This window comes from Lytechinus variegatus, chromosome 3 (genome assembly GCF_018143015.1).
Source record: "Lytechinus variegatus isolate NC3 chromosome 3, Lvar_3.0, whole genome shotgun sequence".
Classification (NCBI taxonomy): Eukaryota; Metazoa; Echinodermata; class Echinoidea; order Temnopleuroida; family Toxopneustidae; genus Lytechinus; species Lytechinus variegatus.
In genome coordinates, this window is record NC_054742.1 from 27,108,884 (window position 1) to 27,125,861 (window position 16,978).

General features: G+C 35.7%; 1 protein-coding gene across 2 annotated transcripts; it reads right to left on the reverse strand.

Annotated features, from left to right (window-relative positions):
* Window positions 1–386: 386 nt before the first annotated feature.
* LOC121410656 lies at window positions 387–16,429 on the reverse strand. Of its 2 annotated transcripts, XM_041602886.1 has the most exons (8): window positions 16,356–16,429; window positions 9,227–9,664; window positions 8,415–8,570; window positions 7,434–7,539; window positions 6,268–6,654; window positions 5,618–5,813; window positions 4,914–5,008; window positions 387–4,116 (listed from the first exon to the last, which is right to left on the reverse strand). In XM_041602886.1, exons 1-8 carry the CDS (start codon window positions 16,364–16,366, stop codon window positions 3,838–3,840), a joined length of 1,668 nt encoding a protein of 555 aa, XP_041458820.1. In that variant the 5' UTR covers window positions 16,367–16,429; the 3' UTR covers window positions 387–3,837. The 2 variants fall into 2 exon arrangements, with proteins under 2 accessions (XP_041458820.1, XP_041458819.1); XM_041602885.1 differs by lacking the exons at window positions 387–4,116; window positions 4,914–5,008; window positions 5,618–5,813; ... (2 more) ...; window positions 8,415–8,570; window positions 9,227–9,664 and adding an exon at window positions 10,711–13,496.
* Between the last annotated feature and the right edge of the window lie 549 nt (window positions 16,430–16,978).

The window sequence follows — 16,978 nt, forward strand, 5'->3', positions numbered from 1 at the left end:
TGCACTGAAAACATTATTTCGTAAGTTCTACTAAGCAAAAGTTCGTAAAAACAATGTCTAGTTCTACTAATTAGTAGTTTGTAAGGCATGCTTAGCGATGCAATAAATTGGTTGGACATGCCGAACTAATTTGCTTTACCAATGAAACTATTCGTACGGCAGGGGCTTTACCAATTTTAAACCTGCCCTACTAGCGCTATACTATAGGATCGTAAAAACGATGTCTCTTTCTACTAATCTTGGTTAGTTCGGCAGGCTCAACTAAGTTTAAAACTCGTTTGGCTTGCTGAACAAATTAGTCATACAAATATGCTGTACGATGTGTGGTATGATAAGATACACGAAACTGAAAATAAGAAACAAGTGAAATAATTGTTCATTCATAAACTGTTTAATAACATTGGAAGTCAATGACAAAAATACATAAAATAACAATTCCATGTTAGCGATTGAGAATTAAATTGAGAAAGTTAAATAATTGCTCATTCATAAACTGTTTAATAACATTGCAAGTCAATGACAAAAAAACATAAAATAAAAAATCCATGTTAGCGATTGAGAATTAAATTGAGAAAGTTATTATGGTTTCACAATGAGCAACCTGAAGTGCATTTCTTGTAATTCTTGAAATTGTACCTGTCACCCATATATGAAAATTTCATAATCAACCTGTATTTCAGTGTCAATGTATTTCTTAATTTTTCAAACAAGTTTCAAGTTCAAATTTAAACATCAAAAATGAAGCCAACATTTCTTTAAAAATCTCAAATTTTGATTAACATGACTGACAACATCAAATCCAACAAGCTGAAATGGAACATGTAATTATTTTTGACCTCAAATTTAACCAAAAAAGCAGAATGGAAAGGAAATCATGAAAAAAAAAAACTACTGTTTTGGCTCAAAATATTTTAGAAAAGCTAAAAAAAAAAAAAAAAAAAAAAATTATTATAATCACCCAAAGGGATAGTTCTGGATCAGTTTTGAAAAGTAGAGGATATTAAAACTTTCTCTTGAGATGATTTTCACTAAATTTGACTGATTTTTATGAATTTAAGAATAAAAAACATTTTTCTTTTTAAAGTGACTTCTTTCATAATTTTAACTAAAAATTGACACTCTTGGTCAAATTTGAGATCAGAAATGCATTCCATGACTTGTTTCATTTTCTAAAATGTATAGTTTCCCATACATTAAACAAGGTCAAAGGAGAGTCAGGGTATAGAGTTCAAACATTGGTACCCCCTTAATATGCTACAACAAAATTACACAAAGTTTTCATTCAACTATCACATTTAGCTACCTGAAGTGCATTTTTATGGAAAGTGCTTTAAAAATTTGATAATCAACCTGTAAATCAGTGTTAATATTTTTCTTAATTGTTCAAATTTAAACATCAAAAACGAAGCCAACATTTCTTTAAAAATCTCAAATTTTGATTAACATGACTGATCACATCAAACTGTTTAATAACATTGCAAGTCAATGGCAAAAAATCCCATAAAATAAAAAATCCATGTTAGCGATTGAGAATTAAATTGAGAAAGTTATTATGGTTTCACAATGAGCAACCTGAAGTGCATTTCTTGTAATTCTTGAAATTGTACCTGTCACCCATATATGAAAATTTCATAATCAACCTGTATTTCAGTGTCAATGTATTTCTTAATTTTTCAAACAAGTTTCAAGTTCAAATTTAAACATCAAAAACGAAGCTAACATTTCTTTAAAAATCTCAAATTTTGATTAACATGACTGATCACATCAAATCCAACAAGCTGAAATGGGACATGTAATTATTTTTGACCTCAAATTTAACCAAAAAAGCAGAATAGAAAGGAAATCATGAAAAAAACTACTGTTTTGGCTCAAAATATTTTAGAAAAGCTAAAAAAAAAAAAAAAAAAAAAAAAATAAATCATCCAAAGAGATAGTTCTAGGATCAGTTTTGAAAAGTGGAGGATATTAAAACTTTCTCTTGAGATGATTTTCACTAAATTTGACTGATTTTTTTATGAATTTAAGAATAAAAAACACTTTTCTTTTAAAAGTGACTTCTTTCATAATTTTAACTAAAAATTGACACTCTTGGTCAAATTTGAGGTCAGAAATGCATTCCATGACTTGTTTCATTTTCTAAAATGTATAGTTTCCCATGCATTAAACAAGGTCAAATGAGAGTCAGGGTATAGAGTTCAAACATTGGTACCCCTTAATATTGCTACAACAAAATTACACAAAGTTTTCATTCAACTATCACATTTAGCAACCTGAAGTGCATTTCTATAGAAAGTGCTTTGAAAATTTGATAATCAACCTGTAAATCAGTGTCAATATATTTCTTAATTGTTCAAATTCAAACATCAAAAATGAAGCCAACATTTTTTTCCAAAATCTCAAATTTTGCTAAACAAGACGGATCACATCAAATCCAACAAGTTGAAATGGGACATGTAGTTATTTTTTACCTCAAATTTGACTAAAACAGCAGAATTGAAAGGGAATTATAAAAATATTACTGCTTTGGCTCAAAATATTTCAAGAAAACTTTTTAAAAAATATTTTTAAAAATTGATTATAATCACCAGATTTGGTCAAAATTACCTGAAGAGATCAATTTGAAAGTTTTACGTAAAATGATATTCTTGAAACTTTTCCTCAAAAAGAGCCAAAAATAAAAGGTGATACTTTTGGCACTTTTTGGTTAATGCCAAAACTACATTTTAATATACAAAATTGAAAGTGGTATACAAATTTGAAAGTGGTAGATATTAGAACTTTCTCTTGAGATGATTTTCACTAAATTTGACTGATTTTTATAAATTTAAGAATAAAAAAGATTTTTTTTTAAAGTGACTTCTTTCATAATTTTCACTAAAAATTGGCATTCTTGGTCAAATTTGAGGTCAGATATGTATTCCATAACTTGTTTCCTTTTCTAAAATGTACAGTTTCCCATGCATTACACAATAAGGTTAAATGAGAGTCAGGGTACTTTGTAATACTGCAGAGTTCAAACATTTAACACTTAATACTGCTACAACAAAATTAGAGAGTTTTACTTTTCATTCAACAATCTACTTTCAACTCCACTTGGATTAAAGAAGCCTCAAACCAGATCCATCCAGTTAACAAAATTCCAATTCAATTTCACTCACTATAGTCTTAACATGCAGCATGACAAGACAGTGAGTATGCTCGAGTTACAAGACAGTTATTCAAGAAGATTTACTAACTTTGACACCACTTTTGCAAATGTTGGATGGACTGATTGTCTTCAAGGTCTAGGATGACTCTTTCAACGAAGAGAGCCATCTTGGCCAAACATCAGGGATTGTGCATGTTGAAGGTATAAGTAGCTGCCTTGTAGCAGCTGAAGGAGCAGATGATGTCTTCACTTATTGGGAGTAAAGAAGTATCAAACCTGATCCATCCAGTTAACAAAATTCAAATTCAATTTCACTCACTATAGTCCTAATATGCAGCAACAAGACATTGAGTGATGCTTGAGTTACAAGACAGTTATTCAAGAAGATTTACTAACTTTGAGACCACATTTTGCAAAGGTTGGATGTACTGATTGTCTTCAAAGTCTAGGATGACTCTTTCAACGAAGAGAGCCATCTTGGCCAAACATCAGGGATTGTGCATGTTGAAGGTATAAGTAGCTGCCATGTAGCAGCTGAAGGAGCAGATGATGTCTTCACTTATTGGGAGTAAAGAAGTATTAAACCTGATCCATCCAGTTAACAAAATTCAAATTCAAATTCAATTTCACTCACTATAGTCCTAATATGCAGCGACAAGACATTGAGTGATGCTTGAGTTATAAGACAGTTATTCAAGAAGATTTACTAACTTTGAGACCACATTTTGCAAAGGTTGGATGGACTGATTGTCTTCAAGGTCTAGGATGACTCTTTCAACGAAGAGAGCCGTCTTGGCCAAACATCGGGGGTTGTGCATGTTGAAGGTATAAATAGCTGCCATGTAGCAGCTGAAGGAGCTGATGATGTCTTCACTTGTTGCAACAACCACTCCATCCACAGCTATCTGGAACTCTGCTGCTTCTGTCAGCTGGCCACTGTACTTGATGACAGGGGAAGGCATTTCATCCTGCAAAGAAATGTTAATGAGATTTGAATTTGATTTGGAGGAAAAAGATATTTGATTCAGAGGAAGAAGGTATTGGTTATCTACCAACCAATAGAAAAAAGGCGATAGCATTGTTTGAAGTGGAACAAGGAGTTTGTATTTATTGAACATGTAAAAGCAGCATCCACGCAGTGGTCCTGACGTGAGCGTATTCTCAAAGATAAATACCCACTGAGCCGACCAATCACAGGCAAATTCACAGTTGTCAAGCTTTGTTGTCAAGGTCAAGTCCCCCACGGCTGACGCCCATGAATTTCAGTACGCATTCAAAAAATACATCCAGCTATATTTTGTTCCATGCAAAAATAATGATTAATCTGTTTTCTATTTCATCTCACAATACAAGACCAGACCAGGTAAAGATACAAATATTATTTTATTACTGTACAAAAAATACATCATGTTGGCTAGTGTCATTTGCTATTGGCTTTGTGGACCGAGCACTGACCTATGGTCATGCACTTGTGTACCTCAATCCAAAGATCAAGTTGTAAACTTTCATGAAAATCCCTTTAATTACATGAATTTAGTAATACTTAGCCAATCTTAAGTCTGGAGTTAATGACCCCATATACAATAAGAAAACAAATTCAACAGTCTTAGTGCAAAAAAACAGGAAAAACTTTAAAAGATACTGTGATGATATTTACATTATACAACAAAAAGCAGAGCTACATGTAAGCCAGCTTGATGTTGTACTTAATAGGATTAGGAGATGTCTGAGGGGGTGTATCCCTACAGCCTACAGGTTTACTTACAGACTCTTCGTTCTCCTTAGACTCCTTGAAGATGTTGCCAATCTTCTCCCTGAACATGGTTGGTATCATGATTATGGCCGCTCTTGTTACAGCATCTGCAAAAGAAGGGAAACTTCATGTTTATGGCAAAGCACTCCAATTTATCCATTACATGCAATAAAGTGGAAGGGGAAAAGTCGAGCTAGTATACATTTTCCCATTTTCCACTTCATATCCATTGTACAAAGAAACTTTGAATATCATAGTTGAATTTTATCAATTTATAAACATGACAATGTCAAAAAATTGAACAGATATTTACAAGAGCATTTACAAAATATGTGAAATTCACACTGGTTGGCGTGCATGACAAAAATTATCAATCATCTGTAAAGTCGGGTGCTACATCACATGGCGTCGTAGGCTGAATCAAACAAAAACAATGCAGGATGTAGATCAATTTAAACTATACAACAGATAGCCACATCACATTAGGCCGTATGTCAAATTTGTACAGCACCCGACTTTACAGATGATTGATAATGCAATAAAGAAAGATAAAGAGAACGTCTGGAAGTGGCTCTACAAGTAGCAAATGTGTAACAATGGAGGCTGACAAAAGAATGCAACGACTGATGGTGTCAACACAACTTCTACAGGTACACATCATTAAGAACCTATAGCGAAAATACTCTAATGAATGAGTTACATTATAATTCACATACCTTGATATTCCTTGTCATCCCTAGTGATAGGAATCCTCTCAGCTAGTATCTTGAAACACTGTGGTGTGGATTTTGCTTTCAATCGTTTCCCGTACTTAACAATGGCCATCCCGAATTTTTTGAACCCAAGGGTCATTTTGCCCTTGAACCCCTTATCCTCCGAGCTGCCAATCAGCCGGTCCATTTCAGCCATCAGCTAAGAAAAACATACAAGAAAACAATCAATAAAAAAAAGGAAACTTTACTCATTTATGGATGTTTAATTTTCTGTGGAATATCTAATGTTATCGCCTGTGTTGTGCAAGATCATAAATCGGCACACTACAGGGTCTAACAGCAATATCTTTATCCCATCCTTAAAGAGCATATTTTTGAGAAGTTACTGTAGAAGACTCCAGAATAAAACTCAATTTGTTTCTTTTAAAATTTTTAATGCAGAAATGAAACAAAATAATGGAACAATCCATTTTTGGGTCATTATGTAAAATTGTCAATGCTAATTTTGGCCCTTGGTATTTTGATTGAGATATTCTGCACCCAAAAGAAATCACCCCTCACTTCAAACAATTGCCTCAAAAAAGAAAATGTTATGCAGCTACTATTGTCTTCTTAAATGCACTTTCAAATTTCTAGCATTAACTGGTGCCCACCTGCGATTCTTGGAATAGCCATGGATAAGTATCCTTTATGTCTTGAATTGTTGCATTCTCTTTTACAATAGTGTTTCTCCGAGCACTTAATGTCATATCCATGCCTGTTGCAACTCTTTTGATGTCAGGATACTTCTTTTTGAACTCATCCTGCATTATCTTGATGTGCTTTTTGATGCTGTCATCATCTTCCGTGTCCGGCATTGACGGTAGGTAATTTTGTACGCCCCATACTGCTGGTGCAGCTGATGATGCAGTTGCTTTGCATACCGGCTTGGTTGATTGTCTCTTCTTCCGCCATGCAAAGTTTACAGTTGTCAGCTCGTCTTTCCTTAGGACATCTCTTTTGTTTTGGAAGTAATACGTGAGCTTCTTCCTGTACATCACCTGCAATGACAAAAAGGCAAACAGAAATCGCCCTGGTTTAGAGAATGGAACACTATTTGGTTGAACTATTGGATATAATGTTGTACCCATCCATTATGATGTAATGTAAGGGACGCACCATTAGGTCTTCAGGGGGTTAGGTCGTTAGGAAGTCGGGTTCGGGGCAAATTTTTTTTTGTTAAAATGACCTCTCCTACAAAATTACAAAAATGCACTTACGACACTCTTGCACCTAACTGACGATATATTTCCTCATACAATTACACCTAAAATGCATTTTATAGGGATTGCCATTTGAACTTTGCATAAGTTTATGAAGAACACTAGAAGAGTATTCTAGGTTAAAAACATAGCTTTATTTACAAATCAGACGAGCAATATATAGCTCTTCTCAGATCTTTTCAGAAGAGTTTTAAGAAGAGCAATTTCTCTTCTTCTTAAATGGCAATCCCTGATTGTACTGTTTGAAATTTAAAAAGAAACAACTCTGAACAGCAGTTATTAATGACAATAAGAACTTTGCTGGTCATCTATTCTTTGGCGATTGTGTGAATTCCTCAGTTATTGTTTTTGAACCTTTGTAGTTTTTCTAGAGAGCTACACTCCTTCAGAAAAGAGCTCCTTGGTCTGAAAAAAAAATCACAAATTCACACAATGACCCCCAAAAGACGGTGTATGGTTTATATTTTTGTCCAATGCACATGTACTAATGTATTTTGGTATCACTACCAAAAATGAATTAGATATGTACCAAAATAAAAGTTGCTTTATAAACCTACCTTGCGACTTCCACAATTGACATCTTTCAAGTTGCAGTCCAGTCTCGGATATCGCTTGAACAATTGGTCAATAAGTAAGGTATATTCAGCAGGCTTTGGGTACACACTGTAGTGATAAAGGCAAAGAAATTGGAATGAAAGAAGTCTAATATTGCTCTTCATGCATAAAAAGATATGTATGTAACATTGTGTGATATTCCTTCAATGATTTCTGGTGAATTTTAGTGTAAACTGTCTGAGAGGAACGCAATATAACGGTAAACCCAGCGGTCAGTCTCCGAATTTCAATGCCCGTGCGTCCGGCGTGGGACACACAGCGCTTCCGCTGTGCACATGCGGGGATAGGAATTTGCCTTGTATTTACGTGTGCTAGTGGAGCACGTGGTAAATTGACGCAACCCGCGCCTAAAATAGTTTGGCATGCCAATAGTTTTTCTGATATTTTAGATATTTCTGGATCAAATTTGCTCAAATAAAAGATGAATATATTCAAAATTAATAATCTAAGATCATATTATATACTGGATTCCGTTCCACGTGACAAACTAGTTAAATATCCAAGGCGCCCTCTCACCCACTACAAAATTATCTCTTTAATTACCAGTACCACTGTTGCTATGTCAAAAGGTTTATGCTAACCGTGGCTCACACCAGTGATCACAATGCAAAAGCTAGGGCATGTCCAAATTCTGAACAGGTGCATCAGGCCTCTGCCCTATGACATTTAGTATAATGACCTATTAAAAACCAGTTAACCTGAAACTGGTGGGTAGAATAGCAAGCGTCACATACTAAATATGCATCAACAAATTGTAACGTTTGACCACCCAAAATAACACGTCGCCCAATGGAATGACAGCACTGTTTTTAGTAATAACTTTATACATTAAGAGTCGCATACTGAATTATAACTACACTACTTGAAAACTTGTCGATAGCATACATGTACACCACTACATGTACCTTCACACATGTACTTACTTCTTATGCTGCATCACAGACTTGAATATTATGTCAAATATCGTTGACCTCTCCGAGACCCTCAAGTCATTTCCAAGTGGCAGTGACAGTAGCTTCTTGTGAATTGCTGGAGGTAGATCTGGCAACTTCCAATTTACTATCCAACATGAAACTGGCCTATAATCAAACAATAACATACCAGCTAGATTAGCTATCCATCACTCACTCACTAGGCTATGTACATGTATATGCATTTAATCTATAAACATTTGACTGCAAAAGCTACTACTACCACTCATTTTGGTTCAGCGCTTCTCAGCTACAAGTGTAGAAAGTACACATGTAGAATGGTTCTTCACAAAACTCCACCCTGGGCCCTATGCCCTGAAACAAGCTTTAATGTTACATATATTATGTTATTTGTCTCTTTAAGTCTTTACAGAGCGAGGAAATACATGTAGGACTTCATGACTCCACTGTTTCTGAGGTTGATGTTAATTTTGATGTTGAACACCTAGCTGTAAAATTCTGCGTAAGAAGAAGAGAACAGAAATAGCAGGAAAAATCTAACCGACTTTTTAAAAATGGTGTACAAAAACGCAACATCAACATATGCATGAAGCTGTAATAGGGTTGCAAAGGGTTAGAAACTTTCTGGGAATTTTGGAAACTTTCCATGGAAAGTTTCAGGAATTCAATAGGCTGAGAATTTTAGGAATTTTGGGAATTTTCATTTTTATTATTTTAAATGGAAATTTTCATCAGCACTCAGCAGCTCAGTTGTATATTACTTTTTCAATGTATAAAATAGTTTTATCTCTGGTTTGGCTTACCTCAACCTGGACCTTTCATGAGAATAAATCTGTGCTTCTCCTTGATCCTTTTCCTCCACCTCCATTTCAACATCTCTAGATCTGCCACCAGCATCAGGTTCATCTTCAGTGCTAGTATCTTCAGGTTTCTCAGACACGACTGGTTGTGCAGCAGCAATGGGTTGCACCATGTCTATGTGCACTGGCATGAAGTGCACTATGGATTGAACTTTAATCTTGATACCCCCAGATATAGTTTCATCAGCAGGCTCGTTACCATCGATGTCGATAAAACATTCATAACCAGAGTCCCATTTTTGGAGCAAGATATTTGTCTGATCAATACCGAACAAGTTGCTTGCCTTTTCCATGAGCTCTTCCATGCTTACTCCATTTGGGTTGTCATTTTCTAGCTCAACCTTTTTGCAGCGTTCGTTATAAAGGAACAGGAATTTGTGCCTGAAACATTATAAAAAAAACACAACAAATTGGCTAAGCTCATCTTGCAAGATAATTAAAAGTTCATACACAATACTGCAAATCAACTGTCTAAAGGGTAAATACATGCACCTGCACTGAGGTATAAATAGCCACTTTGAATATGTGAAGTTCATGAAGTACTGTACATGTATGTAGTATGCTGATAAAATTACAAAATTCCAGATGTCCAAGCCTACAAGTACACCAATAAACTAACAATGAATGTTTATGAGTGGAACGGCAAGAATACTTTCATGAGATGAAAGATTGAATGGAACATTTAATTTTTCACCGAATTAAGATATCCTTTCCATTGCACAGATGAAAAACATCCATTATTTGTTTTATACATCGAAGTAGATCCTTGTCATTTGATATATAAAAATTGACAAATGTACTAACAATGGGTGATTTCATGTTGGTGTTGGTGGACTCAAAAATTTAAAACCAGCCGTTCAGCTCAGAGGAGCGATACCGATAATGATATCAATAGCCCAACACCGCCTCACATGAATTCAGTGAAATGTCTCGACGATGGATTCAAAATCTGTATTATGAAAATTGAGCAAACTCAAGAAATTCACTGTAAATTTTCAGGTTATATTACAAATTTTGACTGTAAAATAATGTGTTCCAATCATATGAACATGGTTTCCACTATAAATCTTTAATTTGTGTCATATGAAGAATTCTGCTAGAGGCGTGCACTTTGGAGACTGAGCCACGCTATGCGCATCGCGTTCCTACTTCAGCAGTGCGCCGGAGACTCAGGGAGCCTGCGGCACACCAAACGGTGTTCTGCCGGTGTGTGCATTATTCTGAGTCTGCTCATGGTTTATGTGTTATCGATTAATTACACTTAAAATGTTGAGGCATGGAATGGAACAAAAATACACAATAAAAAATGGAATGGAACAAATGTTTAATAACACGTGACCTATTTTCCTCCAATCAAATGACAAAGATCTACTTAGGTGTTGTAGAAAATCTAATATTTGCCACCTAAGAAAGTTTTGGTGGATGGGGTGAATGAGATTCAAATTTAAGCTAGCTGTATTAAGGCCAAGACTAATTCCTCAGCAATACAGCATTTAACATCAAGACCAAGACCAACCTGCTTCAAAGTGCTCGAATTGGCAGATTCAAATTACTGTTCCTGCAAACATAAAGAGCTCTACAGCTCAATGTGATATTTCAGTGGTATGAAATCTAAATGATCACTATGGTATATACCCAGTGGATGGTGGTCAACAAGATCGGAGGGTTGACATAGAATGTATCCAAAGTTGTTTTCCTCTTCCGCAACAGTATAAGCATGGAAGTGACGGGTGTATTGTACTTTTACATGTCTGCATAACAGATACGGCTCTCCTCCTACTATGTAGCAAGAGTCAATGATGGCAAATTGATCCCTGAGAGTCTGCTTTTCAACCAGTACAGCTGAACCACAGAAATATCTGATGCCATTGAAAGTAACCATTTCTGCTTTGTACACCTTCTCATTATCTCCTACAATTTCACGTAGCTGTTGTCTTTCCTCTCTTGACAATAATATGAGTGGGTACATGATACCACCAGAATGCTCCACTCCTTCCTGTGACAAGAAGTTAGTCTTGGTCCTTCTTGAAGCCTGCATATACTCATGTCTTTCAGCTAAGCTTTTGCATATATTCTTCCTGTTTCTGGTAGAATGATACACCTCCTTAAAATAATTATGCTTACCCTCAAAACGCATTGTCCAACAATGAATCAGCGGACCAAAAGCCAACATTTTCTCAGGGTAGTGAATTAGAAAATGAAATTTTGGCTTCATTGTTGTCTCCTCAGGAACTACATCATAATACTTCGTCAAGAACTCCTCAATAACATCAGCCAGTAAACCTGCCAATTCTGGGGATACCTTGGGACTTGTAGAAATCTCCACAACATCTAACAGCAGTAACACAACCTCCCAAAAGGGGTCATGTTGTGGAACCTTTGTCCCTACCATTAGAGGAAGCAGCCTCAATAAACACCAAGTTTGTAGAGCAGTTTGCTTTACTTTGAACAAATTCAGAGTAGGTGCCATAACTGATGGTTTGTTGGTTTTATCTGGGGCATCATATGGAAATTCTTTTATCTGATTATTCAGGTATTCCAAGGTGAAATAGCCTTCCAAAACAAAGTGTGATATTGCATTTCCTAGTACCTCTGGCACAATGCCCTCAAAGAGATCATGGCCTATGTCAGGGGGAAGACCACTTGTAACATGGAAGTGCTCAAGTTTGTTCAAACAGCTATCACTCTTTACCCCATAGACTGAACATAGTTTCCTATCTCTGTTTACCATGTGTACTTGCTGGGAATGAGAATCTTTGGATCTGTTTTTAAGTTGTTCTGACATCCTAAAATGATCCTTCAAATATGCATTGCGAATGTTGCAAAAGCGACACACTCGATCTACAGTTGCAAAGCTTTCCATAAATCCCCCTATGGAATGGGCACCTAGGTTATCTGCTGCAAGAAATGATAGTGTGCCACGCATGACATGTTCCACACCATCTTTGTGAACAACTATGCCATCTGTTTCTAAAATCTTTAAATCTTCTAATAACGGTTCCAAGATTCTTTCAAAGCCATATTTCTTAACAAGAGAAGACTTGCAAAGTATGGCAAGCTGAATGACATACAGTTTTGATCTGAATTGGGGATGAAGATTCCCCAAAACAAAATAAAACCCTGCAATTTTCAACCCTTTTGCCTTGTTGCTTAACGGATTGCCTGTGGTGAAATCATCGTAGTATAATTGAATCTGCAAGCTCATTGGGTCCTCTGCAAACAATGCACTTTGTCTGAAATTATCTCCATCACAAAAGTCACCTAAAACATTGTCTTGTGCTGCATGTCCTTCATAAACTTCAGAAAACACATCATCATGCTCCAGTAAATTTTCAATAGTTTTCAGTATAGGTACATACTGAAATGTCTCTTTTCCATCTTCTCCTAGAACATATTCGACAGGAGACACATGGTTGAAGTTCTCATTAACATGCTTATTCAAATTACGCTGATCACTGAAGTGTGTAAATGCTTTTTCATATTCAGTTTTCTCAAGAGCTTCAGTCAGACCATTTTGTTGTAATTGATCCAAATCTACTCCATTTTCTCGAAGGCATTCATTGACTTTAGCTGATATATCTTGTCTACATTGTTCCATCAAATCTGCAATTTCATCAGACACAAAGGTACATGTCTTTCCAGTTGCCAAATATTTTTCTCTTAGGTATAGCAGAAAAGAGCTAGCTTCCTTGGATGGGTCAGGCCTAGGGTCTACTTGCGGGTCATCTTGTCCCTGTTCCAGTTCATCTTCTACTGGTTCAACAGCTGGATGATCTATATCTTTCTGAACTTCCTTATGTTTGGATCGAACATGAACACGGTATGATCTAACATTAGTGTATGTCTTATGGCATCCATCGATTCCACAGGTGATGTAGAAATCAGGCCCAGTGTGAATATAGCGGTAGTGTTTCAACAATAAAAAGAAGTGTGGACTCGAAAAGTCACAGTCACAGCAGGTAAACAACATGTTCATCAAACAATTTCCAACATAATACAAACACTATAGCCTATTTGCAGACACATGAAAACCCTTCAGACAGTAAACAGTAAAATAAATTCAATTATGTGTGTATATCAATTGCAAGATTCATAGCATTGTACTTAGTCATTGTCTAGGGGGTGCATATTTTTAACGACTTAACAAATGCAATAAGCAAAGGAATGAGCCACATGATGAGCTGAATGATAGTACTGCTGCATGAGAGGAGTTCTGTAAAAATTAAAATACACAGAAATGAAACAATTTAAATATGACTCCACAACAATTTCAAAGGTACATGTATTTCAATTAAAAATGTTACAGTTAAAATGCTTTCCAGTTTACAAGGTCACTATCTGCAAAACTAAATTTTTAAATTTAAAGCCACTGGTTAACATTGTTGTAGATCGATTTAAAAAATTCTAAAACTGAGCTGCCTGACCTGTCTAATTATGTTCAGATAAAAAAAACAACTAGAATGCACAAATAATGACAGTAATTCATTTACATACATGTACTATAAAGATATCTATGAAAATTGTATTTATTATCGCCTACTATAATAATTCTAACACAGTAGTTTATGGAGGTGATATTTCAAGTTTTCACTTTTTGAAGCACTATATGATAACTTTGAAGTATAAAAATTTCACAGCTTAATTTCTGCACCCTATTATATATTCTGAAAGCATTTACGACCATGCAGCTCGGATTTTTTTAAACTGTGCACAATGTTAACCAATGCCTTTAAGATCGGTCAGTTGACTGCTTCTCTTGATACTTTTTTTGCTATGATCACATAAAGCATTTAAAAATGAAGAAGATACTGTCCCACCTCAAAGAGAAAAGAAGTACATGTATGTACATGTAAACCATAATCCCAAAGCCCAATTCATGGATGAAGATTTTTTTTCTTCTGATTTTTCCTAGAGAACTGACACCAAATTTTATTTAAAATGTTTGGTTGAAGTCGGGTCAGTCTGTCAGGAAAAATATCTTATTTTTAGCAATTTTTTCCCATTTGGGGGGCCAAAACTAGGCCAGTTGGTCTGAAATTCTTTTTTTTTTTCTTTCTTTTTTTGGGGGTCAAGAATGTGTACTTGTGGTGGGAGCAAGTCCAGGTTATTCGACTTTCGCTTGGGTTCAAAATTAGCCTGTTTGGTACATGAAAATAAACATCTAAGTTTGCACTCAATCCTGTCACAGTCATTTAAAAATCAATGTAAATTAGTCACAGTGTAGGGCATTTTAGCCCTATTTCCTCAATTTAGACCATTTTTTAGTCCAAGGTACCTGCTCGAAAATATTGAGAGTCCCAGCAGGACCGACTCCTGTGATAAAACATAGCCAATAAGGTAATATGACCTTGGCCATTACAAGTTTTGGTAAAATTTTGGTTACCATGGCAACGCTTCGTCGGAGAAACACAAAAAAACACATCTTGCACATCTACGCCTCAATATCATCCCATACACCAAGTTTCATTTCAATTGCAAAAACTGTAGGAGTTCATGACAAGATTTTCGCAAAAATATGTGGTTACCATGGAAACGCTTGGTCGGGTACAAATATAAGGGTGTCTCGCACAACTAGTCTAGATCTATATAGAGTAGACCACCCATGATTCGTACAGTTAAACTAATTTTGAAATTAAACCACCAAAATATAAAAATATGTCACAAATAACATAAAATTATTTCAAAAAGTTGAAATTTACAGTAAAAAGTCTGACAATTTCAAATTTGAAAGCCCCTGAAGGCTTAAAAACTTTTAAAGAAACATGGTCGTCAATACTTTGATAAAACTTAAAAAATCAGGATTCAGGGGTCATTTTCAAACTTCAGTTGTTAATCTTAAGCCAAGATGTCTATGCAGACACTGAAACAGTTTGATGCCACAAATTTATTGATAGATATCTTTAAAGAGAATCTAAAATTTGCTCATGATTTCAGGTAGTCTTCCATGATTCGTACAGGCTACTCTCCCCTGAACTCTGGGAGGGGGGGGGGGGGCTAGGCAGTGAGCAGGGTGCTCAGATTTCTGGGGCTAACACACTGTACGAATCATAGCTTGCCTGTAGTACGAATCATGACAAAACAAAAGAGGATCTCACAAATCCATCATTTTCTTCCTCAAAAATGCTAATATTGGATATTTTTATCTTCAGATATTTTAGATAGAGGTCTAGACCTAGATCTAATTGTCTAGACATGCTAGAATCCTGAAAATCTCAGCTGATAAGTCATGATGCATTTATGAAAATATAGCAAAAAGGGCTTAGGCCTAGACTAGATCTAGCTCTAGATCTAGATCTACTATCTAGCCTATAGATCTAGACTCTACGGGTCTAGATCTAGATCTAGTCTAAGTGCACGAATCTTGAGTGGTTTAGATTAGATCTAGGGCCTAGCTAGATCTACTCATCTAGATCTACTCTAGGTAGATCTAGATCTAGTCTAGATCTAGGCCTACGTTACACACCAAATTTGACATTAATTGCTCAAATATTAGGCAAGAATTAACTTTTTTTTTGTTAGTTTTGATATAATTTTGGTTACCATGGCAACGTGAAGTACAATTTTCAGTTTCATATTATTAGACCTAGGCTAATCTAGTCCTAGATCTAGACCTAGATCTAGACTAGAATCTAGATAGACTACGGTGACTAGATCTAGATCTAGATTCTAGGCCTAGATCTAGATCTAGATCTAGACTAGATCTATGTCGTGTTGTTGTTTTTTCGCGAGCAAATGTGTTCTTGTTTCTGAGAAAAGTTGGACCAACTGATATACCGTTACATGCCTCAGAGTGACAGACCTTAGTTGTAAAGTTTGCCTAACGTTAGATCCAAGTTAACTCAAGGAGCTCCGCCGTCGCGGCGGCGGTGGAGCTCCTCGAGTTACGTAGATCCAAGTTAGATTCTACCGGCACCAGCGCACGCAACAGAGCACCCGCCAGTCATTCATGACTTTACTTAACGACCACACACTACTGTCGGCTGTCCACAGCATTCAAACACATGAACAGAAGCTCAATACAATCAGTACAATATCTAGTGTTCATTTTGAAAGAAATAACTTGAAATATTACCTGTTTGCCATTGTTTTCAACGTCAAGTTCCCTTACAACCCAGCTGCTCGATATTACAAGTCGTCTGCGCGTTTACGCGCTGATTAAATTTTGCACGCTGAAAAAGTGTTGTCACGTGATCTCAACAGCGGGAATATTTCTAAACATGCATCGTAAAGCTACCACAAAATTTGTAAACCAATTAGTACAACAAATTCGTAAACGCTCTGATAACAGCGTTTACGAGTTATCGATGCTTTACTAATTATTGCATTGTCGTAGAACTTCCAAATTCAATTGGTAAAACCCGCTCTACAACTATATTCATACATGTACGAGTCTGCACATACGCCCGCTTGCATCTAAAACTCGTAAAGCATCGTAAAAACTGATAGCACACGCTAAACCAGTTTACTTTACTAATTTAAATTAGTAGAACACTACGAAAAACAAGCTTTTGTTTTCAGTGTGGATTATCCATCTTAAGTATATACAGTTCTGAATGATACTGTAAAATTTGATAAAATTTACATGTATTTTGACTGAGTAACTCAAATAGTAATCACATGATGTCTAAAACATTACTGTCTAAACCGTGAATAAGCATTTTCGACAACTTCAAATTTGGTGAACTTCAAAGCTCG

Coding starts and splice junctions, on each gene's coding strand:
- LOC121410656 (XM_041602885.1), bottom strand. CDS start 13,259: ATGAACATGTTGTTTACCTGCTGTGACTGTGACTTTTCGAGTCCACAC.